The following is a 15,207-nucleotide window of genomic DNA, read 5'->3' as shown; positions in this document are numbered from 1 at the left end:
ACCCCTTCATTTCATGCATCCCTCTAAAGCCTATTCTCAGTGTTGAAGAACCTGCTCGCCTGGTGACAAACACCAGTTAGTAAGTACCAATCCACCTACCTCTCCGCTGTCTCCATCTGCTCCCTGTATTACAGTTTGTGTTACCTAAAACATATCTGTCTCAGATGGCACAGTTCAGCAGCCAAACGTATGCCATTCTCTCTCACTCTTCCATTTTACCAATAGGAATTGCTAAAGAGTTGGTATTACTCCTGTCTACTTATGCCTTTTTCAGACTATAAAATGAAAAGTAGAAACCTTCCAGGAGGCCAACCTGTAACAGGTTTACTTTATTTCAAGAAAAGGTCTGCCAAATTTATCCACAATTTTTAGTGATTTAGCAGAAGTGAAAGACTCTGTCAAGTCTCCAAACTCAATCTGCCAATTTGGGTTACAAAAAAAAAGAACAAAACACAAAACAAACCACAAAAATGACGACAATGAATGACATAACCAATTTGGGCAAAATCCTACTAAGAATAAGTTAACTTCTCCTGGACATTCATTTGCACACAGACTCTCCCTGCTCCTTCTCTAGTACAAGCCCATAGCAGCAATAAACAGTGTAAAGAACAAGGGTAGGTAAGACTCAGTAGCAGCATCTGGCATACTGCAGGAGAGCTTGGGAAGGTGTCAGACAACCCATAAAGAGTAAACCTAAAATTAAATGCAAAAATCTAACTGCAGGCTCTTGATAAACTTCTAGTAAAAAGCTAGTCAGCAGCTTTAATTGCTCAAACTTTGAAAACTGTGAACAACTAAATAAAGTAGTATTGAGGAGTCTTCTCAGTAGTTATTACTGCACTTCAAAGTCTATAAGCAGGTAAACTGTTTATACTTGGAACCAAGGGCAATACCAGATTACTGAAGGCACTAATGGGTCAGAAGTTAAACACCAGCTGTTCTATGATAACTACAAGTACTTGCGTATCCTTTGACAATATGCAGAAACTACAGTGTAATTTTCTCTTCCTTAATTGCAAGATGAACTTCCAGATGATTAACTACTTGTGGGAGTAACTCCTAGACCAGTTAGCACTGAGCAACTTGCAGTCAGAAACAAACACCCCTACAACTTCGTCATGTGTCAAACCCCTACATGTGTGTCAGATTTTAGAAGCTACCTGGTCTGGGGAGAGCATATGAGCACCAAGTGCCAGTACCTCACTGTTTCTCAACAAGTATTTTTACTCACAGTCATAGGCCCCTTTTCCAAGACTCTTTCCATCTCCCCCAGGCTTTCTCTTTGTGTTGTTACAACTCAGAAAACACATTTCTGTTCTGTAATTAAACATTCGAACACAGGCTCCCTTCTTATTCGTTATTTTGGGAGACATAACTGTTCACCAATGGAAGGCATCAGTTTGACATGCCCAGCGGTTTACTTGGTCAGGTCCTGATTTGGTTGGGAAACATTACATCACCACTAAAATCCATACAAATGGGTAAATTCGTTTCAATCCAATTATGACCTCCTTAATAAAGAACAGATCTCGCTCTCTCAATCTGAAAAGAAAAAACCTAGTACGTTAAGAAGAGGTTAACTTTTATAAAGATGCTCTGAGAAAATATTTTAAAAGTAAACTAGAAGACCGAAGAGAAAAAACAAACTACAAACCAATGAGAATGACAACAGCTTATGTTTCCAAAGGTGGTTGTAAATATCTGCGTTTAAGTAAGTCCCTCCCCTTCCACTCCAGCCATGTGCAGCAGTCACCAGCCTGAGCTGCTGGCTCATCTGGCCATACAACTTTGCAATAGGATGTAACAAAATAGTTGAGAAAGTCATTCCAGAAATATACTGAATTACCCAGAAACCACTTTGTTTACTCTGGTCAATAAAACACTGTTATCTCTCTTACAATAGGCCATACTGTTTAATCAAACAAAGTTAGCTTTCATGCATCAACCATCTATTTATTTAGCAAGATCAGCTATCACTGTAAATCAATTTCTTTGCAAATGAGAAACACAGCTGCTGTAAAACCTACTTAAAACTCTTTCCTGCATCCAATATTTGGACATGTAGCAGAACAGATGACAAGAATACAAAAAAAAAAAAGTCATCAGCACCACATCTAGTGACACACTAAAACAGTGTGCCTGTCTCAGCTTTTACAAGGATTTTTAAGGAAAAGGTATCATTTAGTGTTTACTTAATAGTTTTATGTTTTAAATACGAATTTGTAAGTTAAAAAGTATGACAAGAAAAGCTTACAATTGCTATTCAAACTGGGTACTATCAGGAGGATATGGAAGACAGGCAACTAAAAGGTAACTCAATCCATACTACAGGTTGGTTATTACATGAGTAACCTTCAAGGAAAAAAACACAGTGAAAATGTGTGTTGTTCATCAGCTCTGTAAAAAGCATTAAAAGAACAGAACTAATCCCTGATCAAGCTTGAAGTTTTAGATAATTTTTGTCCTAGAAGAGTCAGACAGAGGTCTTACAAAGGTGAATTCACTCAACACAGCCATCTAAAGAGCTTGCGCCTGTTTCATGACTCTTTCTGATCAATCAGGAGGCAGTCAGTACTACGCTTTCAGAAAGTACAACGCCCTGCAAAATATCAACTTGGAAGACCCCAACTGAATAGACAGTATCACCAATGGCAGCTGCAATACAATTCGGTTACAAAATCTAGTGGAGATTTAGACTGGAATTAAGTGACTTCAAAACAGACTTATTTCAATACATGAGCCAAGTATCTGGCTGCAGAAGAACTTCTCTTCCCAAATTTGAGTACCATGATGAGTTCTGTTGTCAGCTCTTAAGAGTTGGGCATGGGGAAGCGCAAGCACACACACAGAGCATTAAGCCCTGCTCATTACAGATTCTTCTTACTCAAGTTATTTTATTTATTAATCTTTTCATTTGGTATTTTAAATTTGAAACTCGGCAAGTCAGATTCCTTGCAAGCAGTAAATCTCTGCAGCACTCCAGGGGAGTCTTGGAAGGATCACTGCTTCAAGTGTGGACATAAGGACAAAAAAGGCACACGTAAGGGAAGTTACAGACTTGGATGCACATGATGCATTTCGTATTGTCTGCTGCCAAATGCAGTAAAGTGTGGCAAGTGCTGCTTTCTACCTGTCCCAGGTGAGGGTATGCATGCTCAAGGATGCAGTACATGATAGCTTCTGAATGGTTTACAAGCAGACAAGAAGGATCAGGTAAGGCTGTGACTAGAGCGATAACATCTGGTTCTAAACAACTACCTGAATATACATGCACTAAAAAAAAAAAAAGCTGTTAGTGGGGTTTTGGGGTTTTTTGCCCCCCCCCCCCCTTTTTTTTTAGATGTTCATATTCAATAGTCTCTGAGCAGTAAAGAACTACAGTGCATTTTCACAGAAGGTCTCTCATTAAATCACAGAAAAGCTTTCTGAAGCCCCAAGTCAAAAAGCTTAAATGTTTAAGATGAGACAGAAAAAATCCTGATGGCCTTCAAGTTTATTTGAAAGACGGATTACAGAATATTATGTAAGGCACAAATCTCAGAACTATTCCCCATTGTATTTACAAATATTATCAAATTTTACAAGATCATGAATTTTCATAAAAAGTGACATTTTCAAAAAGCTTCTCTTGCTTTAATCCTCCTTCTTTCTTTTGATAGGATTAAACACTGAAATGGCAGACTGTTGAATAAGCACACTGAAATGCCAACTGTGAGGCATTTAACTCCATGTATTTACAAATTAACGTTTCACAGTTGCTTCAAATTTTGACATTATAGTTTAGTATCTTCAGGCAATTCATTTCAGAAGGTGCTAGATTTGATTTACATTATTTCTCATTTTACATTAATATGTTACAGTACTGGAATACCTTTAAGTTTCCCTTAATCCCTGATAAAGGAAATTTAGTTTTATGAAAGGCTGAGAAATACTGCTTTGTTTTTATAAACAGGTACCAACCAGCCTGCCTACAGTAATTTCAAAGTTACCATTAAATTTACCTATAAAAGGCCATATCTGTCAAGATAACCTCACCAAAAGAAGTGGAGATCGTGGCCTATGTGTGTATGCGTACACATGCACAAATTCAGAGTGCGATATTGAAAGATGGTGTCACTGGTCCTCCCCTTCAGCTACTCCAGTGCTGACCACAGTGTTCAGAATGAACTGGAGAAAATGCCAAGCAGAATTCCTAAAAATGTGGTTGGATGCTTATCTTAATTCTTTAATTCTTGCCATTATTAGGTTACTTCAGAGGATATTTGTGTGCTCCTGAGACAATTGCTGCAAAAGTAAATTCCTATGGGCTATTAGATGTGGCATTTTAGATAGAAATTTTTACTTTGCAGAATATGAAATGCAATTTCTGCATTGCTGAAGTTAGTATTTACAGAAGGGTGTTCAAATATAAAAAGCCACACACACAAAAAAAAAAACCCTACCACAAACAAAAAACCTCCTGCTAACAACAAAATAACAAGACTTACTACCTTTAAGAAGTAGTAGCCACAATACTGTAGCTACTCCTACAGTACCACCTCAGACAACGTATGTAGTTGAAACCAGAATTTAAAGGTGTTTTCTTAGATTATCTAACTTGGTTTTTTCAAGATAAATCATGATTCTTTTGTGCTCCTGAACTTGTATTAAAAAAAAAGGACAGACTTAAAAGAAAACTTGGAATGGATACATTCTGTTATGCAGTTGAGCATCTCTCCCCCATTACCTTATATTCATACAATGAATAAAAAACACAAACCATTTACAGTTTGTACATGCTTCCTGGGTATAAGAGTATCAGAAGATAGCAATCTATTTGCAATAGTTTCTACAATTTGTAGAAAACTAATTTATCTGTCAAAAAGAATCAGTACCTAAAGAAAGGCAACATGACTACCAAGATATGCAGAGCAGTTCATATAAACCAAGATTCTCATTCTTATACAACTATACCCTTGATTCATTCTTCTCTACACTGCTGGAACTAGAGGAAAGTGCCAGCACTCACCACACTCAGGACAGCCGAGCATCCACAGAGCAGTCAAGGCATTGCATAGGCAATGTAAGGGGTACTTACAGCTGCAAAGCTACCTCAGGTCCCTGTTACTAATACGTCAAGGTCATTTCTATATCCATTCTTCTGCCATTTAAGGAAGGCAGACTATATTTTCCTTTTATTGATAGAGCAACTTCAGTTTCTGCTGAAAAACTAAGTTATTCTTTCACAACACTATACATGAAGTGCTGGCCCAGGTAAAGTCAGCAGCAAAACCAAGTATAACAAGGTCAGGGGCCCGCTCTAAACAAGTGTGCTCCAAGGAAAAATAGAACAATTCTTTTTGTTTGTAGAAATCAATCTGGTATTGCTAACTGGCAGTTCAGTGGACATAGACATTCACATTTATGACACAACCTCCATTTAATAGCCACAAACATATATCTAATTATTTAGACATAGCTAATTATTTAGCCATAGAACACCTGTCTAGTAATCCAGTGCTGCTAATGCTGTCTAATTACTACATCCTATCCATATATAATTAAGTTTTACATAGCAATGCAGTGATTAATGTTAATTAGTAGTACATGCTGCTGGAATAAGATATTTAAGAATGTTTACATGTGTCATAGGGGAATGTGCCAAATCACCTCTCTGAAGTTTTACTGGTGTTTCAGATTGATTTGATAAACAGCTTAGAAGCCTGAGACACCTTTGTATTATAACAGACATTTCAATAATGCTCCAGATATGTTCAATAACACAGCATCTTTTTTCAAAACAGATTTTGACACCTACTAATATTCCATAAATAATGGGATCAGATTAAAGTCTCACCAAAATTCATTATGAAGTATTAAACCTGTCTAATCTTTTATCACTACTACTAACATAATAAAAAGAATGAAAATGCCAGGAAGTATAGAAAGTTATGAGAATTTTCCTCAGGAGCGTTGCAGAACATAGTCTGAATCAGCAGATGTATTCTCATGCCTATATGAGGGTCTTATAAATCAGATGTTTTTAAACCAGAACAAATTTATCTACTTTTTACTTCAACTTAGTCTATCATTTCTCCTCCAGTTTCTGAAGTTGTTATTCATTCTAACAACTTCATCTCAAATAATTAGTGTACACATGGGCACCACAAATTTCATATTAGAAAGGCATTAAGTATTGCAATCAGCTGTTTTGTGGTTAACATTGCAGTAGAGCTAAAAATCATGATTAATGATACAAGTAAACTTTTTGTTCGGGAAATATCATAATATCTTTTCTTTATAGCTTCCTATTTAACTATTCATACAGTTATTTCTCAGAAAAATAACTAAACTCCAATGTTAAGTGTGTTGAGGGTCTTTGGCAATACTCTTGCCAGCCACCCAGCAAGATCTCCTAATATTTTGTAACTTAACTTGCATATTTAACCTGATTTCCTAAGGAAGAGACTTCCATGATTTCACTATATCTGTTGAATATAAGTTGAGAAGCAAAAAGTAGTTCTGCAAGTCACTCATTTTCGGTTTCCATATTCTACCCTATCAAGATTTTCAAAAGTAGGATCTTAAAATTAGGCTGCCTACATAGTGGCCTACAGTTCAAGGTGGTTGAGCACAGTGAATTCTTCATACTGACAACAGAGCTAGAGATGCAACAACTCAGATCAAGGAGTCTCTGGTCTCTGGGAGGCAGTGCTTGACCAATACTTAATGAAGGACTGCAACACAGATGCATAGAAAACCCTTCTGTACATTGCAGGCCAGATTTCCAAAAGCTTAAGAAATTTTTAAAACCTGCCATTTCATTTTAGATGCTGAAACAGAAGATGAGTTTTGAGAGTCTCACCCCGAGTACTTTTCTGTAGTTTTAAAAAGGAGCTATTCCACCATCAGTTTAGTCCTACTGCCATCTGCTGTCACAAACACACCGGTGCCATGCTGTCTGCAGAGTGTTTTTTCTTTCCTCTTCTGTTGTTAGCGTGTAAAAAGAATATATTCCAATATTGCTACTCAAAATTATCTAAAAATAAGCACAAATTAATTTGTCCAGAGCAGCATAATGGTAGATGGGTGTACTGCCACCTTCACTGCTGGAGCATCAACCCCGCAGATCCATGCCCGGTTTCATGCACAGCTTATCCCAACAAAAGGGTCATTCACATGAGTAAGTATTAGCACAATCCAGTCCAGATCCCCAAAACTGTTTGCATTTTGGGGGTTTTTTTGTTGTTGTTGTTGTTGGGTTTTTTTGTTTTTTGAACCCTGGCAGTATTGCTTGTTTCTTGAAAATTTTGAAATATTTATTATTATTAGGAAAGGGTTAAGAGTATGAACTGGCCAGACTACTAAGGCTGAATTGCTCCTACCTTATCCTTATGTGATCATACAAAGAGGCTTAAACCTTTAGATTAAAACAAACTAGAAAAAGTTAAACAAAATTAAAAACTGCTGCTTAAAACAGATTAAACAAAAAGGTCTGCAAATAAATTACCCAAATCTACCTCCTGCTTAGTGCTTCAATGAAGTCCAGCAACCTCTAGAGTTAAGGGAACTCAGCAACTCCTCAGGACCACTGGCACGCTTTATGCCACCACCTCTGGTGGTGCCGTGCTTCAGCAGCTTACATCCCACCCTTCTTTCTCCTTTCCACTGGCACTGGAGCTACCACACAGCAAGACAGGGAGCTGACATAGCTAGCTTGCAACCACATAAACACCGCTGACTGCGTTAGGAGCAGGTAGAGAGGGGGTCAAGACAGAGGGAGAACGTAGTCCTGAGCTGCCATCGGTTTTTATGATGTCTGGCTGCTGAACCACGCTCTGGGAAAGTTGTTCTCTAAAGTTTGTCGGTCTGCACTCCAGCTGCAGGCTCCCCACTTTGTCATTTCCCTGCCGTGCTCAGAAACCTAATTGCCACCTAGCATTACGGGTTCCTAAGAGAGCACAGGTGAACCTCTACCCTCCCTTCAAGTTTTTCATTTGACTAAGAATACAGCAGCTAAGACGACAAAAACAGGCTTTCTGTCTGTTGCTCAGCCATACACCCTTTTTGGCAAAACATAACATACAGTAAGCTGGAAACAAGTATCACAGCACTTGTCGCAACGAGTTTTAAAAACAATGCAAAGTGGAATTTAACTGCAGAAACTGAGTGAGATGCTGAAATTCTGGATTCTTGCTGCTCCAGTGGGAAAACAATGTTGGTCTCCAAACACAACTCGTCAGATATAACAAAGGCACAGGGCTTAAGCTAGTTGGCCTCAGACAGCAGAGGGTAAAATGCTGGATATTGATTTTTGTTCCAGTGATTTCTTTGCATGAAACCAACTGTTAATATAAAGTCTTTTTAAAGCTTCTAGGTTTTTTTTCCCCCCCAATAGGCACATTACTTATTGCTCAGCATAAGCCCAATTCAATTTGACTACCAGCACAATATCACACTAATGAGAAATTGAAAGGCTTTTTCATACATTTCACCTCTTGTTTGAAGGAAAAAAGGTAACTCTCATCCTAACACACACAAAAAAAGAAAGGCAATTTGTAGGCTGTATGCTGCTAAACTCGTGTTATCAAGTATGATAATTAGTAAAAGATTAACTTACAATACCACCAATACTAATACTTTCTATATTTGCAGACACTTGCAAAAGTATTTTTCTTTAGCAGACAGGGTAGGATTCATATGCTCTAAAAAAAAAGTTAGAGATCTATGGCAATTGCCTACATTTTCACAAAATGTAGGGGAAAAGGAAGAAGTCAGTCACATGAGCTACACTCTGATCACATATGTCTTCACCACTTGCACCTGAAGTGAATACACTACTGGCCAGTGAAAGACAGGTGAATCTTACTGGTTTCTAAGCATTGCCCCATCCAAATATAACAGGACTATAAAAATGCATATTTTACACTATTTGTTTTAAAGCAGATGGACAGTTGACAATATATTCAAACTGGGTACATTTTCAAGCACAGTTGTGACAACCGAACATTATGTTATCCATACATGTCAATTACATGTCAATTTGACAGTTAAATACTTTGGATTAAAAAGTAAATAACTGGTCTGTTGGGGGGGGGGCTGTGTCTGCTGTCACACCCATTTGATTGTCCAAAGATACACTCTTCCTAGACAATGTATTAAGAACATAAGACATACTGTGATATGCAAAGATTATACCCTTTTTTACCGTTTTAATAGAACTTCTTGATTTTTCTTCCCAAACATTACTGCTCAGCTCCATTGTGCAATGAACATTTGTTTCTCTTTCATAGGATCCAAACATAAGTAACCTGAAACAGAAAAGCCTATAGTAAGAATTGTAATACTATTACATATATCCCAGATATCATATTAAACTCACCATTCTTCATTTATACGCCCTATTATTATCATCAATGTGTACACACAGAAAAGATTCCACAGGTACAGCCTTACACCAAAGGAAAGACACTGCCACCCTCTAGTGGAAGAACTCCATAAAGATCAAATATAACTCGAAATACTTAGCTAGGGGTTTTCTCTTTGGGTTTGTTTTTTTTTGGTTGGTTGGGGGTTTTTTTTTGCTGTTGTGTTTCCCTTTTTCTTTTTTTTTTTTTTTAAAGTGTTCAATCGGCAGACTAGTATTTTTCCATAAAAGAATAACTTTTTTGTCTTTTTAAAAAGCAACAATAGCCGCAAGAGTCTTCCATTCTAGTTCTAAACTTCACAATATACTGCAGCTCTTCTTGGTTCAAGAGAGTGTTACTGTAGATTAAAGTCTCAGTTTACTACTGCTTATGTTTCTATTTCACTAAACTGGGATTCTCTCATATCTGTAATTTTTTGTAACATTCATAACCACCAAAGGAGTGGTTCTTCATGCATGATACCCTATTCCAGAAGGCTATAAAGCTTTTCTGGTAAATATCAGTACTATAAAAGAAAAAAAACAAAAACAAAACAATAACCTTTAGGCTACAGAACAGCAATAAAGTTGTACACAGCTTATCTCACAGTAGCTGGAAGCAGATGAATATTTTGGAATAAAAGCTTTAAACAAATCCTACTCTTTCAAAAGGGCTATTAGATTTTAATTCCCTCCCAAACTTTCTATATACATTTGACAAGGACAGTTTCTAAGCTTTCATCCAAACTATCTTATTTGTGATTGCGATGTGTTACACAACTCTCTAGATGATACAGACAAAAAGCTGTCATAAAAACACATCAATTTTCTCTGTTTATCTTGATGTTGTTAAATAATGTTTCTAGGTTAAATAGTTATGATCAAAAAGTGCCTAGCCTTCCAGATGTAGAGATATATAGTAAACATACTTTGAAAATCAAGTAAAGCTATTGAAAACAACTTTCACCAACAATTAGAACTGGTAAAATTAAGCCAATCCCCAGGGAAAACACCTCTCTGGCTACGACAGCTCTCCAGATTGCACTGCAGCAAGGAGAGGTAAATAAATATTTCTCTTGTGTCTTTCTATGAAGAATTTGTTTTAACTGTTTTTTAGCTGAGTACATGAATGCATGGGAGAGATGACAGGGGAAGGTCACGTTTGGGTTGGTACCCAGCACACCTGCTTTACAAAGCGTCAATTGTTTTCGGTTCAGAGTTAGTGGCTGTATCCTGTAACCCCATCTTCAGATGGAAAGTTTGCATGCTCCAGTGAAACACTGCAAACAGCAGCTGTCAACCTCACTCCCAACTTGACCTTCAGCACTCATTTGTCTAGACACTATTGTTTTGATTACTGTAAGCAGAAATCCAGCCTCAGAACCAACTGATTAGGTACTTTATTTGGACAAGACTAAGTTTGCTCAAGGTTACTTGAACTGACAAACTCATGCCACCTTTGCTTATTTTTAAACCATCCCTAGCAACCCTCTGTGGCTTTTCTGTTCTGCTTTTAGTAGTTGCTTTTGAGTAACACAGGTTTTCCTCAGTGTCTCATTGATATCAGGCAGTTCATTAAAGCTTTTCCACAGCTGATCATTGGTTGCATACATTTCACTTTCTGGTCACCTACACACTCTCAGGAAATTTTCCAGGGGTATTTATTGACCCCTAAACTATTGGCACAGTAGCTATTTAGCTGTCTTGTACTGGTGGCAACTAAGGTAGAAGAACAAGGACAGGAGGTAGCTCAAAACAGGAATAAAACATAATTTTCAGCCAGAACTGTAATACAAAAGGCACAAGGAAAACAACGAGCCATAATGAGATTTCACCTTGCATTAGGTTATCAACATCCAACTTGACAAAACATGTCACAAGACAGCAAAACTACACATTTAAATTTTAAAGAGCTCTTCATGCTGGAGTTTGGAATTCAAGTTCCAATTTCAGAAAGACAAAAGGGAAATTTTAACTGCTGCTACACCAAGGAAATTTTTGTTTGAATAATACCTCCATTAGCATGCAAACAGAGGTACTGTATTCTACAACACAGCTGCAGATAAAGACTGACATTGTGTCACAACACACCCAAAACAACTGGCTATTAAGGAGTTATCTATATCCTATGGATTGAAAGTTTGTCAATCAGCATGAAAGAACGTATAAAAGACATCCTGAAACAAAGTTTATAACCCCAGCTATAATTAAATCAATAATGAAATGTGATTAAATTAACACCTGAGTAATTAAAATATGCATACAGAAAGTGAATTTCTATTCCTTCCCCAATTGTGAATTGGATGGCTCCCTGCAGCAAGCGAGCATGAGGTAGAAAAGAGGGATTCAACGGAGTAGCTATGGATATGAAAACAGTTGTTTGTAGCTGTCCTGCTTTGCAGCCTGAGAGCTATGAGGACTCCAAGACATGAATTTTGTCCTCTGATACAGAACAACAGAAGCACATGGAAGCTGTGGTCACCTCAACTTGAGCTGAGCCAAGCCAAGAACTTCAAGTCTTTACAGTCTTCCAGAAAAGAGGATGAATAACAAGGCTATCAAGTTTCCTGCTTTTTGTAGGATGATGCTGAAGTGCTGATCTGCAAACCTAACAAGAATCTGGTATGTGCAGGCAAAGTACACACCAAGCTTTAGTAAAATATTATTTGTTACCAGGTATGTGAAAGCAAGCTGAATTTATTTCCTCTACAATCCTTTCCTAATTTTTGAATTTCAAGTCTGGCCTTTCTATTTGCAAGTATTTTAAGAGCTGAAATAAGCAGAATATTTCCCAAATTTTAAGAATGTCAAAAGCAGATGCAACGTTCATACGCTTAAAGGTGCCACTGCCGCACATTGAAGTCCACTTGAAGGCAAAAGGAAAAGAACCCATAAAACTCCAAATTTGATAAGTCAGTCTCAGATATGCTCTGTGGTATTTTACTAAATAACCATCTCAGGAAAATTTCCTTGACCACAAAGGTTATCTGTTGAAACAAATGCTAATTTAGAAAGCCCACTTGATGGCATAGTTTTGGAAGAGTATTCTCGCCTAATATAATCAGAGTTTATAGGCTTTAAGACTTTCTTCACCATGTATCTTTTAAAAAAATTAATATCGCAAGATTTAACAGCATGTTGCTTTGTCTTTCCCTTTTCCTTAAAAATTTAAGGTAACAACAGATAACAGCATTTTTGCAACGATTGAGTTCTGTGAGGGCATTGCACTTGCACAAGAAAACTTACATTTTCAACAGGTCAGACAAATTTGCAAAGCATGTTCCTTATTATTTACACCAAAGTTCCCATCCTTTTGTTAATTTAATTTTTAAAATGTGCAAAATGTAATTTTTCTTTCAATAGCATGACAGCAAGCAAATTAATATGGTCAAGCCTGCAATTAGAAAAGAAATAAGTGCAAAAAGTGCAGGTATTTGATTGTGTGAAGAATACAATGAAATTAAACTAGACATTTATAACATACAAAAAGTTTGCTGAATGTGTTATCACTATAGTTTCATCACTGTATTTCAGACCTAAGGAGGAGAAGTAGCAGAACTCTGTTACCAGACTAGATAGAATACAACGTCAGCGGTCAAGAATCCTACTCCAAATTCTGTACAGAAGTCAAAGAATAGGTACTGTACTGAGAGAGAATATAAAAACTTTCTGGGGCACTGAGCAAAACTGAAAAACACACAGACATTAAAGTGATCTTTCATTTCTGGAACACTAATGATTGCCAAGAAAAATTTTCAGGTCCCAATGGCAGACGTGAGTTTAAAGCTCTGTATTTCAGCATGCAGTGCTGCACTGCAAAAGAACTGCTGAGAACGGTCCCAGGCAACCTTCACACCAGCTTACATACAGTGGTGACGAAAAAAAGGGAAATTTTGTCATTGTTACTTTCATATATATTGTATATTTCTTCTTTTACTACCAAAATCCTCTGTGTCTTTCAGCTTCTACCTCATCAATATCTTCAGATGCAAAATAAGCGAGAATATTTACTCACAGGGGGACTCTGGACAGCAGTTGTAGTTAGTTCAAAAAAGAATGGGAGACCTGGAAGATCTAAGAAATTACTACGGGACCAAGCATCAGACATCTAGATTGAGAGGAGTCTGTTCAAACATCATTTTCAAGTGTGTGTCTAGAAATTCCAAGCAGCATAAACCAGTCAGATTAAGTCAGACCTGAAGCTTAAAAGACCTGAAAAGCTAGCAACTGCATCCTCTCCCAGCCATCTGATAAGCATCTGTGACAGCTGAAAATACTGAGAGGTCGGATGATGATGTCAAACTGAGCAATCTGGCTTCTAAAAGGTAATGGAAAGAAACACACGGAAAGAAACATAACGCTAGTGATATGTTGGTGACATTACACAGTGTTTCAGATTCAGTATTTTAAAAAAATTACTTTCCAAACAAAAAAAAAAAAAGTAACTGCACACAACTTAAGGTAGTTATTTTGGGCCCCCGTTAATAAAAATGAACACACTACTGAACTGAAATTGGAGACTGCCTATTGAGAGATCATGAGTTCCCTTACTCAGTATGGGTAAAGGGGAAATGCTCCTAGCAGCCAAGGAGTGCACAGAGTCATTTAGTATTCTTGGATCATCCACAGAAAACATATCGCAAAGCTAGGGAGACAGGTAAGCAGCAATTTTATTACAAAAAAATAATTACTGCTGTGGCCCACACAATCCTTAGAAGAAAAAGAATATCTTCTGGAAATCCATAGCACTGATAAACCACATTAGTACAGCAAATACAGTTCAAACAGTTGTACAAGGCTACAGAAAAAAGTGCAAAAAAGGAGCTCATACAGTAATACAAGCAATAAAAAGAACAGGTTAAGAAAAAAAAAAATCTTGCTGCAAACCAGAGTTTAGTTCATAAAGAGCAGAACAGCACAATGACTAGATCACAGCCTAAGCACTACTAGGATAAGATCTAACATAAACCAAAAACTAAGAGGTCTGACAAAAAAACCCACCCAAACAAACCAAGAGCCCACACACCTTTTCTCCTGTTTTAAAGAGAATTATTTTCTCTCCAATGAACGAAGGAAGTAGATTTTATTTCTTTCAATTATTTTGTTCAAGAGAAGGACAATAAATAATGCCTTAGATTAATCTGAATAACTTTTATAAGTAAGACTGAGTGAAACAATTATTTCCCTTTGCTTACAACATAATACAATAGGATAATTACAACATTTATACTGTCCTGGAAAGAGATTCATAACTTGGTGTGCCAAAAAAAAAGCTCCAAACCCAGGAGGCACAGATTAGCTTGTAACCAGGCAAAATTCAAATGAAAGGCAAATGCATGTGCCCACACACAATGCAGAAGTGCCTCAGAAACTTACTGCAACTTTCATTTGTTCGTTTTTACTTAAAGATATATATTTCTTTGTTAGAGCTCAATCACAACACCAAAGCTGCTACTTCTTGAATCAGAACAGGCCTACAGCTATAATTACTACAAACTTAAGAAACACACATCCTTGCTTTGTCAAGAGTGAGCAAAAGACCACAAAACATACCTTGTACATTCAATTAACGTGACTTTTAGTCGACCTTCTGTCAACAGAAAATCCTGTATACAGAGGTCTCGATCTTCATATTCATCAGGTGGCAGTACTTGAAATGGAAAAAATGGCTTGAACCTAGAAAATATAGGAGAGACTTATCTTAATTCAAATGACATAAACAACACTAACACACTGAAATCAAAAAAAGGTAACAGGCTTACAGTGAATCTTTAACACTCCTAAAGAGAAATACTACCATTCCTACATATTAATTGGTC

At 37.1% G+C, this 15,207-nt stretch overlaps 1 protein-coding gene across 1 annotated transcript in view; it reads right to left on the bottom strand.

Moving 5' to 3' along the window:
* The window catches only part of PDZD8 (PDZ domain containing 8), a 66,858-nt gene that overhangs the window by 31,072 nt on the left and 20,579 nt on the right, over positions 1-15,207 (bottom strand). Inside the window, exons 2-3 of the mRNA XM_075504468.1 lie at positions 14,942-15,064; positions 9,191-9,293 (exon numbers count right to left, since the gene is read on the bottom strand). Coding sequence (XP_075360583.1) covers positions 9,191-9,293; positions 14,942-15,064 — 226 coding nt within the window. The remainder of the gene's footprint in view (positions 1-9,190; positions 9,294-14,941; positions 15,065-15,207) is intronic.

This window comes from Mycteria americana, chromosome 6, assembly GCF_035582795.1.
Source record: "Mycteria americana isolate JAX WOST 10 ecotype Jacksonville Zoo and Gardens chromosome 6, USCA_MyAme_1.0, whole genome shotgun sequence".
NCBI lineage: Eukaryota > Metazoa > Chordata > Aves > Ciconiiformes > Ciconiidae > Mycteria > Mycteria americana.
This window is presented reverse-complemented; position numbering and strand designations above follow the sequence as displayed.